The following is a 14,091-nucleotide window of genomic DNA, read 5'->3' as shown; positions in this document are numbered from 1 at the left end:
TAATATAAATAAGACTCCTAACAAAGTACACTGACTCTAGAATCAGAAAGGGCACACTTTCTTCTTAGGAGCATACAAAGAGTGCTTTTTCTCTTTGGAGAGTAAAATCCAGTTTTCTTTCCTCTCTGCTCAGTCCTTTCCCAAGCCAAAATATCAGATTTTTATACGTATGCATTTTTTCCTTTAGTGTAGCTGCCATATTCCACCAGGAACTGTCTCCATTATCTTGGTGGAAATTATACAGTTTCCATATTCTGATGATGCCTTATAAAAAATATAGGCTATCATGACAAAGGAAGATAACCATAACAAATTCTAATATCATTGCTTAAAGTTCCAACCACGGTTGTAACATAAAGTTTACAATTTATAATTCAGACATCTGTGTCTAAAATGGTAAATAAAATGTCAACTTAGAACAAAAATTAACTAAAGGCTCATTTTCTTAGAATTCAAAACAATGGGGATTTTTAGGTTTCCATTTTTTTTCCATAAATATATTAAATATATAATCCACCTCACCATTTTGAAAGGAGCCAAAAACATCTGACTCACACATGCAGGAGTATTAAAAACTGAGTATAATAAAGCTTCTTCAATTAAATGCTCAATATAAACCTTTTAGTAAAATTAATAGACAATATGAACTAGTCCCTATAATAAATCCTGACTTAGTGTTTCACAATTTAAGCTCCCTGAGAGGATATAACTTAATACCTCTTATTAGTTAAACATTGCGTATTAAAATTTACAGAGGTGGGAGAAGATTTTTAGATTAAGGACTGAATGTTTTTAAAATAATACTTAATGATATAATCATATCTAATTGCTCTCAGAAATATAATAATTTAGTAAGACCAAAATATAAAACTTTTCATAGTGTTATTACGGAAACATGATGCTCTAAAGAGAAATACAATAATGTATAAACATCAGTTCAGAAGGATGCTTACTCTGTTTATTGTCTGCGTCAAAGCTTACTTCAGCTTTGACGTAGACAGTAAATTATAAAGGACATATTTCATACTCAGTCCCAAGTGGGCAATATGAGAGCGAGTTTTGAAAACGTCAGCTGAGGATAATTCTTGGGCAGTATGACACCCTCGTGCTAGGAAAAAGAACAAGAGGAGAGCGGAGCACTGAGCCTCACCAGTAAGAGCCAGAACCTGCAGCTTCTGCAGGTCCCAACAGAGACATGAAGCATCAACCCTGTGAGGGGCATGGAGGAATATTTAGTTTTTTTAACCATAAGTCTAAAAGTAAGAAATCTTCCTTGGGCTTCAAAATAAAGAACAGAATATATCTTTCAGCATGACATTTTTCATATTAAAGATTTTAACTCAGAAAAAAAAAGTTTACTATACCTCAGGACTTTTTCGATTCTGTAAAATCTGTTTGTCAGTTTCTTTGTTAGCGAAGTATCTAGTGCAGCCTCGGTTTAGATACTGTGACAAAGAAATTTAAAATACAATTAACAGATATGATCCACAGGAAAATAACACAGCAGAAAATACAGCTTATCAGATAGTGCTAACCTTAAAGGATTTCTAAACATAACCTGCATATTATTTAATCTCTCAATTAAAGTCAATACTTCTATATATCATAAGTATTTCACACCTACTAATCAAACCAGGGATGCTGAAAACCCTAACCTGGAAGTAGGTTAAATTAAATGATTAACATAAAAATCAATACAGTAAAGCTTTCCTATTTTTAAATCTCCTCAGTGTCAAGTATCCTATTAAAAACACAGAACATAAGATAGGAACTAAATATGTCAAGTGTCTCAAACAAAGACCCGACATTGTGGTTTAATATTTCAAATATTTAATTTCTGAGTAATTAAATATTATTTTTAAGTTTTTTCATTTCTGATTTTTAGAATCAGTTTAGGAAGGCAAAACATGCCTTTCATAGTAGTTACTGAGAGTTAGTACTAACTATACATAACTTATAACACTTGTTTCATGAACATTTACAGGTACTGAAATAAAAATTTCAGGTTTTAAATTGAAGTACAGTCAATTACAATGTGTCAATTTCTGGTATACAGTACTATGTTCCAGTCTTGCATATACATATATATTCGTTTTCATATTTTTTCTGTTAAAAGTTATTACAAGATATTGAGCATAGTTCCCTATGCTATACCAATTTCAGCTTTTTATCTCAATGATTTACTTCTCTGCCCAGAAGCCTTTAAAGGATGAGTGCTCTGAAAACACAGAACAAGGGAAGCAGCTGAGAAGAAAATAATATACTGGTCTCAAGGAGGATCTATTACCCACATTTAAAGTGGGGAGGGGAGCGCTGAGGAAGGAAGTGCACAGAAAACAGGATGAGAAAATTTTTTAAACAGCTTTTCTTAAATCAGGTCACTATGATTCCACTCTACCATGGCGTGAATCCCAAGATTAAATATAACACATTACATGGATACCAAGAAAAATTTTACAGTAAATCTTGAATGGTTTAGGGATAAATTAGCATTTTAGATGATCAATGCATTTAACTCCCCCAATCATTATAATGAAATACTAAAATACAATAAAAACTAGAAAATGATATGTAATGAATTCTTCTTTCCAGTCTAGAGTCTTGAGGGGAAAATAAACAAGAAGGGAGGGGGGACAATATGGGTAAGCATTTTCAACTATTTCAAAAAAAAAGAGCTCTTTTTTTTTTTTTTTAAGTAGGGTAACAGTGGCTTAAATACATGGAGCCAAAACAAATGCTTTCTTTGCTAGGAAGAGTTTTACCCACTCACCCCAATTGTTTTGTCAAATACTTGGCTTCTGGACAGATGGACTTTGTATTAAAACTTAGGAAAAATACTCATTTCTTCCAACTTTTCTGTAACTAGAAAGCTGTAACTATTCCTGCCACCCATTGTCATATTATTCAAACTTTATCCATATTCAAGCACGACTGTAACAAACGCTTCCACGGAACACGTGTAAAGATGTTTTAAAAATTTGGATAATGCAAGCACTTTAAATCTTTCATTTTCTAAAATACATATATAGTTATTACAAATGTTTTCAAACAGATATATCTCCATGATTCTTTACTTACTAATTTGTATAGAGTTAAGTGGCAAAAAAAAATTTGAGGGGAAAGTGTTCACCCTACTGTAGGGTTCCTCCTTTGTCTTTACAACTTTATCTCTGAGTTATAACTAGAGGCCTAAACTAAACCACAGGAAACCCTGGGGGAGGGTACAGCTCAGCAGTAGAGCACATGCCTACCATGCATGGAGTCCTCAGTTCAATTCCCAGTACCTCCAATAAAAAAATAAATAAATAAACCTAATTACCCATCCTCATTCCCCCAAAAACCTGATGACATTGCCAACACACTTTCACCAAGTACCTCCATTAAAAAAATAAATAAATAAACCTAATTACCCATCCTCATTCCCCCAAAAACCTGATGACATTGCCAACACACTTTCAGGTCACTCTAAGGCAGACAGGGGAAGAGATACAGAGGTGTGTGTACGTCTGCCTGAGATGGGTATCCAAGATGGCAGATGTTTTAGGGTGGAAGGTAACGTTGTTCCTTTAATTTCCTCCTACCACTGAAAGGACTCCCTTGTAGGAGGAAATCACGCCTCCCAGCCCACGCTAAGAGGCAGGAAACTCTCTGAGCTGATAAAGCCTTTCAGGGGCTGCCCTGTTAGGAAGGCTGCCACTGCGCCAGGGAAGGCTGCGCATTATGAGACACACACTATGTTCCCAAGTCTGCGAGTAGAAAGAAATGCTACATTAAGGCAAGAATGGTCACATCATTTTATCATTAACTCGGTGTTCACAAAGCATATCATCATTACTAAATTTCATAAATGATTCTTAGTAATTCATGTTCCTTTCCTAAAAGTCATTGTAGGGAAATGTCTATTCTACTTTCATGAAGATAATGTGGCCAGCTAACTCCAAATTTCAATTAATTTTCAGAATTATACAAATAGATGCAGTTAGACAGCATTTTAAAACAATAAAGTTTTGAAATTTCCAAGTACACTTTAAAAGAAACTGATTGAAGTAATACAGAGATGGTTACTTGCAAACACACACACACAGAACAATTCTCTCAAACGGAGGACTCCTGCCCTAAGAGGACTATCAGAGTCACCTGGAGAACTTTACACAAACTACACTCCCTGGGCGCATCCCTGCCTCCCATGTATCCCACACAGGGATGCTATTTCCCAGCTGATACTTTGTAACTTAGGTTAACCATCCCCAGTCACCACTGTCTGAACCTCTTCTGACTTGTGACTCTCGTACCTCCTGATTTCCCTTGTACTCTTCTCAAAGCTCCACGTGTGCGTGCCTTCTCGGGCAGCTCTTCACCTGCTCATCCTTTTCAGCTCCAGAGTCTGGATCCTGGCACATGCTTTTCTGCACTACTCAATCTCTCAGGACAACCTCAACTACTCACTCTCAGGGTTCTAACTACCACCAGAGTACTGACATCTCCCAAACCTGTCACTCCACCGCTTACACTGGCCTACAGATGAGTACACGCCAGTCTTCTGAACAGCTCCATTTAGATGACCCACAGGCTCCAGAACTGAGCCCACCCCACATGCCACGAATCTTCCATCTGGCCCAATATGGTATTGACACCCACCCAGTTATCTGTATCAAATTTTGGAAAATTATTCCAGACTCCTCCTCCTCCTCCTCCTTACCATATTCAGTCTCCAAGTCCTGTCAATTTTACCTCCTCATGTTTCGCATATCCCATCCTCTGCAACCCTGCCATCTCTAAAGTAAATTCAAGCACTGAGTAACTGTTACTTCACCCGGAGCCACAGGTTCCCAACCCACCTACCCATGGTGGCAATTTCTATCCATTCCTCCCCAACTACCCCTTAAAGCTATCCTCCATATTAAATCCAGAGATAAGTATAGACCTGATACCCTACTTTCTACTTAAAGCCCTTCAACAGCTCCTTAATAACCCCAGAATTAAAACCAAACTCTCCAGGCTCACCTCCCACCCATTCCCACCCTGCCCTTTAAGCTATCTCTTGCCTTTCTCTGTTCATCTTTTTGCATCTACCAGGAATACCCTTTGCATGATTCTTCCTCGAGTTAACACTTAAAAATCCCTCAGATTCTGATCAAGCATCAATTGTTCCAGTAAAGGTTTTCCAAAATCACCAGTATCCTACACATATCTTACTTATCATTTGACCTATCAGTCAGATTGTGTGTGTTTGTATGTGTGTGTGTGTGTCCCACCAGCTTCTAAGTCGCTCAGAAGCAGGAACTGTGTCTCATTTATCTATTTAACTCTGGCACAATGCCTTATACCCAATGGGTAAGCAATCAGTATTTGTTGACTTGAATTAAGGAAGACAAGCATGGGTCCTTTATTAATATTAATTTAGTGGTCAAACTCTTTTATTACAAGCAAGTCAAAGGTAACTTTAAAGAGCTAGCATTACAGAACTATTATAAATTTCTCACTGACTTCAAATTAATAAGGTGTTTAGCATCTAGCCTTTTACCTATCCCATTACATACCTCCTCGTCCAGTGTTATGAGCTCAGCAATAAATCTCAGTAGAGCTCTACCTAGCACAGAAGTCATTCTATCACATTACACTGAATTTAATGTAAGTTGTATGCAACAAGACACCAGGATCCACTGAAAGAAGTTTCAGAATGGAAGGCAATTCAATGTGCAAAAACTGCATGAAATTTCTTTTCACCCAACTTACCCGAAAATTATCTGGGGAGCTCAGATGAAGTCTTTCCCTAATATCTTCAGAAGCACCAGCACATAACCTATAAAAGATGTGGTAATTCCTTTCCTCTTTGCCTTGAACACAGATCCTAGATTTCTCTAGAAGGTAATGTGAGACAAATCCTCCAACAACTGAACTCTGATAAACAAAACAGAGAGAAAACACGTTTTTGCGTTTTAAGTCTTAAAGTATAACCCAACCAACGTTAAATTATCTGTTCTAGTAAACATTTTTTTATCTATCAAAGAGGTTGTCATATTTATCAAATAAAGGGGAAAAACACAGGTGATTAAATGTAAACCTTGCAGTATTTACAGAGATCACAGTGAACATATACTGACTAAAGAGAAAACAATTGAAATAGATTTGTCATGAGTTCAAGGGCAGCACCAACTCTATCAAGACCCTTATACTTTCCAAAAACACTCCCCAAATATATCATCTTGAAACTCACTGTCTCTTACCTTTTCATTGAAATGTATTTCTACAAATTTCCCAAACCGACTGCTATTGTTGTTGCGAACAGTCTTTGCATTCCCAAAGGCTTCTAAGAGTGGGTTAGCTATTGGAAAAGAAATGAAATTATTCCATGAAAAAATGAGCATGAAGGAAAGTTACAAAACAATATGCATAGCATGTTTCCGCTTATTAATAGATACACATAACCAGAAAAATACTCTCAGAGGTATTAACATGAAGGAATTCACTTGTAATGGCAAATCCACAAATTACTGACTACCACTACGTCCAGGCCCTATTAAAGCACAAGAGGTGGAAAAATTACTCAAAATTTATAAAAAAGAAAATTAAGTGTTACAGGAAAGACTGAATTTTCAAAAGTCACTAGGTTATAAAATTTGTAACTCAACTTAAAAAACTACTCCCTACAAATTTTAAGATTTTCACATCAGCCCTACAAGAGTAGTGATTATAGTAAAGGAAACAGCAAAGTTCCTGTGACAAAATACAGGCAACAAGTTATTTGCTGACTTACTTTTTTTTTAAATATGTATTTTAAAAAACCTCCATATTTAACATTTTTACATATACATATACATATACATCCAACAAAATCTAACAAGTTAGAGTTCAAAGAATTATCTACAAAAGATACTCAGAATAATTTTTAAAATCCCAACAAATGTAAAACTAATTGTCTTCATTTTATAATCACACACACACATCCACACACTCTCTCCACATGACTGGAGTCTATTCTTGGATTCAGCAGTCTGGACTAGGAGCACAGCAGATTATCGCCAATCTTACAGCTCCATCAACAACCTCATAAATTGCTTCGCATGTTTACTGCTAGAATACTTCGTATGAAATCTTTTAAAAATCCGTTTTTCTTGTTCTATCCACAGCAGACAGCTTAACTAGACTCCAAACTCTTTTAAAGATCGCTCTGAGGTTGTTTAACTTGCCAAAAGAAGTAAGAAAATGTTAAAACTAAAAGAAACGTTAACATGTGTATCCCACCGAAAGATTTCTACGGTCCTGCCAGTTAACTATTCTCCCGTAAGAGGCTGGAGAAATGTTTGGAAAAATACTTTCCAACTCTCAACTACAAGTTACAGATCACACAACACGATCTCATGGATGAAACCAGGCTAATATCCAATTCTCAAGCAAATTTGCACCTCAAGTAAAATCAGAATGCTAATTCGTATTTTACTGAATTAACCCATAATTTGTTCTTATTTATTTATTTATTCAATGGTAAAGGGTGATTCACTTACTAAAAGTAAGGTGCTTTACTGTGACTAAACCTGGGTGTGCCACAGAACCACACTGAGAACTGTAGGTAAAACTAGAAACTCATTTATATAAAGAAACATGAAAACCTTTATTGATGCAAACTTTGAAAATGTTTATTTATATGCACCTACATGCGTATTTTACATAATTCTGCAAAAACGTATATAATATTTGCTAGCTATGATCTAGCAAAATGCGTGGACATAGAAGGCCCCTGAACAGATTTTTGTTCAGTTGAAATTTTTCTTTAAAAATGCCAAAAGTGGAATACTACTCAGCCATAAAAACAGACAACATAATGCCATTTGCAGCAACATGGATGCTCCTGGAGAATGTCATTCTAAGTGAAGTAAGCCAGAAAGAGAAAGAAAAATACCATATGAGATCGCTCATATGTGGAATCTAAAAAACAAAAACAAAAACAAACAAACAAAAACAAAGCATAAATACAGGACAGAAATAGACTCATAGACAGAGAATACAGACTTGCAGTTGCCAAGGGGGTGGAGGGTGGGAAAGGATAGACTGGGATTTCAAAATTGTAGAATAGATAAACAAGATTACACTGTATAGCACAGGGAAATATACACAAAAGGTTATGATAACTCACAGAGAAAAAAATGTGACAATGAGTGTGTATATGTCCATGAATGACTGAAAAATTGTGCTGAACACTGGAATTTGACACAACATTGTAAACTGATTATAAATCAATAAAAATGTTAAAAAAATAAAATAAAATGTCAAAAGTGTTAAAATATGTACTTATTGCATACAGTTAAGATGCCTGAATTAATGTCCCATTTCCACAACTGATGAGCTATTTGCTCTTCAGCAAGTTACTTAAAACCCTTTTTACTTTATCTTCTCATCTGTAAGGCAGGGATAAAATAGTACCTAACTCATATTCTGTGAAGATTTAAACTAGGTAACAGAATTTAAGCAAATCAGACAATGCCAAATATATGCCACATGTGTTAATATATCATCATTATTAAAACACCTACTGAGTGCCTGGTAGGGGAAAGTGAGGAAGGAGGAAAGAGAGTGTCCAAAGGGGCCTAAGACACCTCAGAGAACTACGAGGAGACTAGCGTGGTGGAGGCATTAGGATCCAGGGAAAGCGTGACTCAATTAGACTCGAGGAGGCTGAGACCAGGCCACACACGGCACTGCGGGTGATGATGTGAACTCGGGACTTTATCTTGAGAGCAATTTGAAGCCAATAAAGGGTTCAGAGCAAAACAGATCATTCCAACTTCCATACAGAGAAAAGATTAAAGGGTAGCAAGACTCTAAGGGGGAGACCAGAGAGGACTCTGATGCAGGACAGTGGTGCACATTCAGTGTGACAGCAGCCTAGACCAGGAATCTCCAGACAGGGTTGGAGAAGGCTTTCTAAGGGGTATGCAAACTCTGAAGCTTAAGGAAATCAATTTACAGACTCTTGCTTTCCAAGTGTACTCTTTCATTAAAATGATTTCCCCCCAAAGCACCTCAATTCCAAATAACCCTCTCTCCCCTTCCCCTTTACAAAAACAAGGTTGACAAAACAAACAGGAGGCCAGAGGGCTTCCTGTATTTCTTCCACTCATCCAGCAGATAATTACGGAGCACACAGTATGTAGCAGGCACTATTCCAGGGGTTTACATGAGGCTGGGGGTGGGGGGGGGGAGCAGAAGACATTAAGTAAATGAGAAGATAATATCTGAGCAAAGATTTGCAGAAGGCAGAATTCTTTTGGATCTCTGGGAGAACATTCCAGACCACTTAGAGGAGTCTTCTAAGTTAATTTCAGTATATATGTAACAATAGAAAATAAGAATTTTAAAAATTAACAATACCTTCAACAATTCTATCATCAATATCTTGACCTGTTCCATAGGATTCAGTCAGGTATCTGTTTAAAATACAGGATAAAAAAAACTTAGATGACAATGATATTGCATACATTATATTTCTAATTTTAACATTATTTAATACATCTAAAATTTAAACCTGATCATCTACTGGAAATGTTCAATTAAAAATTACAAATCTATACGTAAATGCAACTAGCATTCTTGTTACAGCTTTTTAAACATTTAAAATTCTATTTGAGGGGGAGGGTATAGCTCAGTGGTAGAGCTCATGCTTAGCATGCACAAAGTCTTGGGTTCAATCCCCAGTATCTCCTCTAAGAATAAATAAATCAACCTAATTACCTCCCCCCACCAAAAAAAAACCCTAAATAAATAAATCACTCTTCAGAAAAAAAATTTTTTTACTCTTTTAATTAAAATAAAATAAAATTCTATTTGGATGGCCTGTAACATCTAAATTGGCATTATTTTTTAAAAACTTTTTAGGAATATACTGATTTTAACCAACTCTTTGGTTTTAAGTATGCCACACATTTCACATGGAAATACTCATCTTGGATATGACATTCCAAGTCTTTTGTGATAGCCTCTTCATTCAATCTTGATGGTTAAAAAATAAGATAATCTGCCACCGAACAACTAGGAAGTAACCACTCTTAGTGCTGTTTCAGTGAAAGACAAAAGATGATGGAACAGCTCTCTGCCTGGCATGTTTCCAAACAAAAGCAGTTTTTGATTTACAATATAAATTTAGTTTCTTAATTACCTGTTCATTTTCAAAGGTGTACACTAAGCATAGACTCACCATATGATTATTACATACAGGAAAGAGAATAAGAAATTGAAGCATTTAGAATTCCAAGAATATTAAGGAAGCATGCGTTTTACCAGAACTGCATAAACATATCAGGCAATGACAAACTCTTAAGCTGGTTTCATACAAATAACTCAGTAGCATATGTATTTGCACAAAAATAGCTAAACTTTAAAAAAGGACCCACCAAGCAGCAATCCACTAAGACCTGTAATAGAGTGGGAACAATGCTGGAGAGAATTCAGCATGCACTAGTCTTAGCAGTAGCTTCAACACTAGACTTAACATCCCTGAGTATGCAGATTGAAAGACAAACTGTAATAAGTACTACGGTTCCTCCCATATATAAAATGTTATCATTCTAAACAAAGCGTAGAGTTTAATTTGACGGCAGCAAAGGGGATACACTGGGAGGAGCACTGTGGTCGGGCAGAAGTAAGAAGGCCAGTCATCATAACCAGGACTGGTCTCCTCCAGGATCCTCATGAGAATAGCACGTCAGAGCTAGGTTTCAACAGTCTACAGCTTAGCTTCTACACTAGGGTATTTGGTTTTGAAAAAGAGACAGAACCTACCATTCCAAACTATGTCATAAAGCATGCAAAGTCAACCTGTTCCAATCTCAAAGAGATCTTTGTACCTCAGTTCATAACATGTTCACAGCAATACTATTCACAACAGCCACGAGGTGGAAGCAACCCAAATGCCCACTGATGAACTAATGGGCAAACAAGATGTGATATATACACACAATGGAATATTATTCGGCTTTAAAAAAATAAAAGGAAGAAAATTCTGACACATGCTACAGAATGGATGAGCCTTGAGGACATTATGCTAAGTAGAATAAGCCAGTCACAGAAAGACAAAAACTGTCTGACTCACTTACCTGAGGTACCTAGAGTAGTCAAACCATAGAGGCGAGAAGTGGAACAGTGGTTGCCAGGGACTGGGACGGGGGGAAACCGGGAGTGGTTTAATGGGTACAGAGTTTTTAGTTTTGCAAGATGAAAGGTTGTGGAGATGGGCTGAGCAACAATGTGAAGCTACTTAACAGTACTGACCTGTACACTGAGAAATGGTTAAGACGGTAAATTTTATGTTTTATATTTTTTACCACAATTAAAAAAAAAATCAACCTGTTTAAAATATTCTAGGTCAACTAAATACTCCTCACCTTAGAACAAACTTTGTATTCTCCGTTTTGCCAGCTCCTGATTCTCCAGATACAATGATGGACTGACTCATCTTGAGCACCTTCATGTCTCGAAAAGCCTTATCAGCTAGAGTTGAAATAACACATCGGTGATGAATGGTGTCTTAGACACAAATTTTGTAAATGATAGAAAGTCCATTTACTACCAAAGTATACTTGCTCCTAAAGAAATTATAAGTGTGTGTTCACAGTTACCAAAATTTTAAATAAAATCATCTACAAGTATTCAAAACATCTCTAGAAAGTATAGACATCAAATGTTCTATTTATCCTGACAGCTAAGTGATATGAAACCCAAATAAACAACTCTTTTGTTGGTACTAGAAGGGCTCCATGTTACGAGCTGCGGCTCAGCTTTTCCTAATACCAGAGCAGATCTGCAGGGAGAGAAAAAATGCTCACTACACATCACTAGTGACATCCCCGGAGAAAAGCCAAAAGTAACGAGCTACCAATTAAGCAAAATGACAACCAAAATTTCTACTGGAGGAAAAAAATGCATAACTGCAAAATAAATCTGTGTTTTATTCTGGAATACTACTATTAAATTTAAACATCTTGTAGACTGTATCAGCATTTCAAAAACAGGCAAGAGTAACTGCTTTACATTTTTTAGATTTGCGATTGTTCATGTAAGTAATTTTAAACTATCTTCATTATACTCCAACATTTAGGCTGTAAAATGTCTTTAAGACTCACAGACAAACTGAGCACAAATTAATTCTGTTAGGGGCCTCATATTAAAACGATTTTAATTAAAAAATAGTTCCTGACCAATTGAGCCCTATAAGGCAACTATTTCTTGCCTCAGACCTGGGCTACCCCTACAAGCAACGAAGGCGCTACAAATGGCGTTTACTCTAAGGACCGAATGCAAACTATGTGTAAGAGCATTCACATCCTTTGGACCAATTTATCAGCAATCTGTTCTACCCACTTTTGTGGAATCACTGTAAATACTTTTTCAGCAGTAAATAACTAAAAATAGAAGCCAGTTTATTTACATTTTAAACATGTAACCGCTCTCCAATGACGAGCTCACTCACATCCAGGTTCTAAGGATTCTGCCCTATTTTCCTGGCTGATAGAACACATGCCAGTGCCCATCAGAGCATCAAAGAACCAGAAGTCACTCTGCAGTTGCACTGGGGCTGGCTTACCCTGCCCAACAGTACACAGCACACGGTCAGCCAAACCAGGGGGCGAAGCCCGGCTGGGCCAGGCACAAAGAGAACGCCCAAAGAGAAACTCCCTGCACTGAGAACCAGCACCTAAATGTCTCATCATTTAACTGCTGGTTACATCTGGATCCTCAGGCTTAGCTAACTGGTACTGGCAGCCACCAGCCATAGGGGATGCCTGTCCAATGACTCCATCTCTGCTCCCCAGAGCCGAAGTGCTTCAAGACGCGAGACCCCCAAGAGAGGCAGACACCTGCTGCTGCTACCCACACGGAGGCCCCAGAGATGTGACGCGTGTAGCACTTCCAATCCTTTAAATCCCACAAAGCCCTGTTGCAAGATGAAGCACAGAAGACATCTGCTCTCACAGCTCCCATCCAGCCTAGGTGGCTTGCTCACTGGTGAGGACCCGGGTAACAGCAGCAGGGCTGGGCGCCCTCCCCAAGTGCGGAGGAGGACACTTCTGAGATGGAGTTGAAAGAAAGCATTAGGTCAGCTTTTTTATGACCTATTTTCATCTGGGTGGACACACGTAAGAGGACACTGGCATTTAACAAAGGTAATAACGTGCAACCGCCCCATGAGGTGGCTGCACAAGTGTCCTTCCCCACCCTGTGTGGGATACATGCTCCTAACAATGGGGATACATTCAAAGCACATACAGGCCCTCCAAAATACACAGCCAATTCATGGAATCTTTTATTTATCCAGAAGAAAAACTAAGTAAATCTGGACAATTTAAGGACAAATAAAAATTAGGATACCACTAAATTACTTACCAATTGCAAAGACATGAGGTGGCATTGTCCCAAGAGACTTTCCTTGATACGACTTTATTGTTGCTGAAGAATATATTTTGGGTATGTCAAAGTATGGGTTCACTGCAATCAGAATGTTGGCCACATACGTCTAAGTAGGACAAGCAAAAACAAAATTTTACAATTACTATTTTCGTTTAAAACTAGACAAGGCTCCTAGGAGAAAGAAAATACAGCAAATGGACACCCTTACTTCTCTACATAACAAGAACCCACAAATCTGCATTTCTAGCCCTAAACAGTCCCTGATCTCCACAGGACTCATATTTTTCTAGCCCTTAATAAATATTTACATCTTCTTATCCCATAGGCATCTAAAACTCAGCACATCCAGAAATCAAAGTTCTCTCTCCCGACCTCCCTTTGCCTCTAAGAAAACACATCCCTCCCACCGGCACCCCCCCCCCCCGGGTCCACAGCATCACCATCACGTCACCACGGGCAGAGTTGAGTCTCTCAGCCTCTATCTTGGACGTCCTCTGTTGACTCCACCTACAAAGTCCACCCTCCTACTTCCATTCCTATACCCTGGGTTTGGGTTATTTGTATTCCTCACCTAGACTCCTCTATTCACCCTGTTACTGAAGAGGTTAACACAGCTCACAGGACCCCCTAGGTCTATGCCCATCCCTGAAAGCCAAGGATTGATTCAGCTCTGTGGTGACCACTTGGTCC

General features: G+C 37.7%; 1 protein-coding gene across 2 annotated transcripts in view; it reads right to left on the bottom strand.

Moving 5' to 3' along the window:
* Window positions 1–14,091, bottom strand: part of MYO6 (myosin VI) — a 79,992-nt gene that overhangs the window by 53,234 nt on the left and 12,667 nt on the right. For both annotated transcript variants that reach the window (XM_031680271.2, XM_031680272.2), the window contains exons 4-9: window positions 13,378–13,507; window positions 11,379–11,484; window positions 9,370–9,425; window positions 6,228–6,325; window positions 5,737–5,901; window positions 1,365–1,445 (exon numbers count right to left, since the gene is read on the bottom strand). In XM_031680271.2, the coding sequence (XP_031536131.1) occupies window positions 1,365–1,445; window positions 5,737–5,901; window positions 6,228–6,325; window positions 9,370–9,425; window positions 11,379–11,484; window positions 13,378–13,507 (636 nt within the window). The remainder of the gene's footprint in view (window positions 1–1,364; window positions 1,446–5,736; window positions 5,902–6,227; window positions 6,326–9,369; window positions 9,426–11,378; window positions 11,485–13,377; window positions 13,508–14,091) is intronic.

The sequence above is a fragment of the Vicugna pacos genome, chromosome 8 (assembly GCF_048564905.1).
Source record: "Vicugna pacos chromosome 8, VicPac4, whole genome shotgun sequence".
In the NCBI taxonomy this organism is placed as follows: domain Eukaryota; kingdom Metazoa; phylum Chordata; class Mammalia; order Artiodactyla; family Camelidae; genus Vicugna; species Vicugna pacos.
The sequence above is the reverse complement of the archived record's forward strand: the minus strand, read 5'-3'. Positions and strand labels throughout refer to the sequence as shown.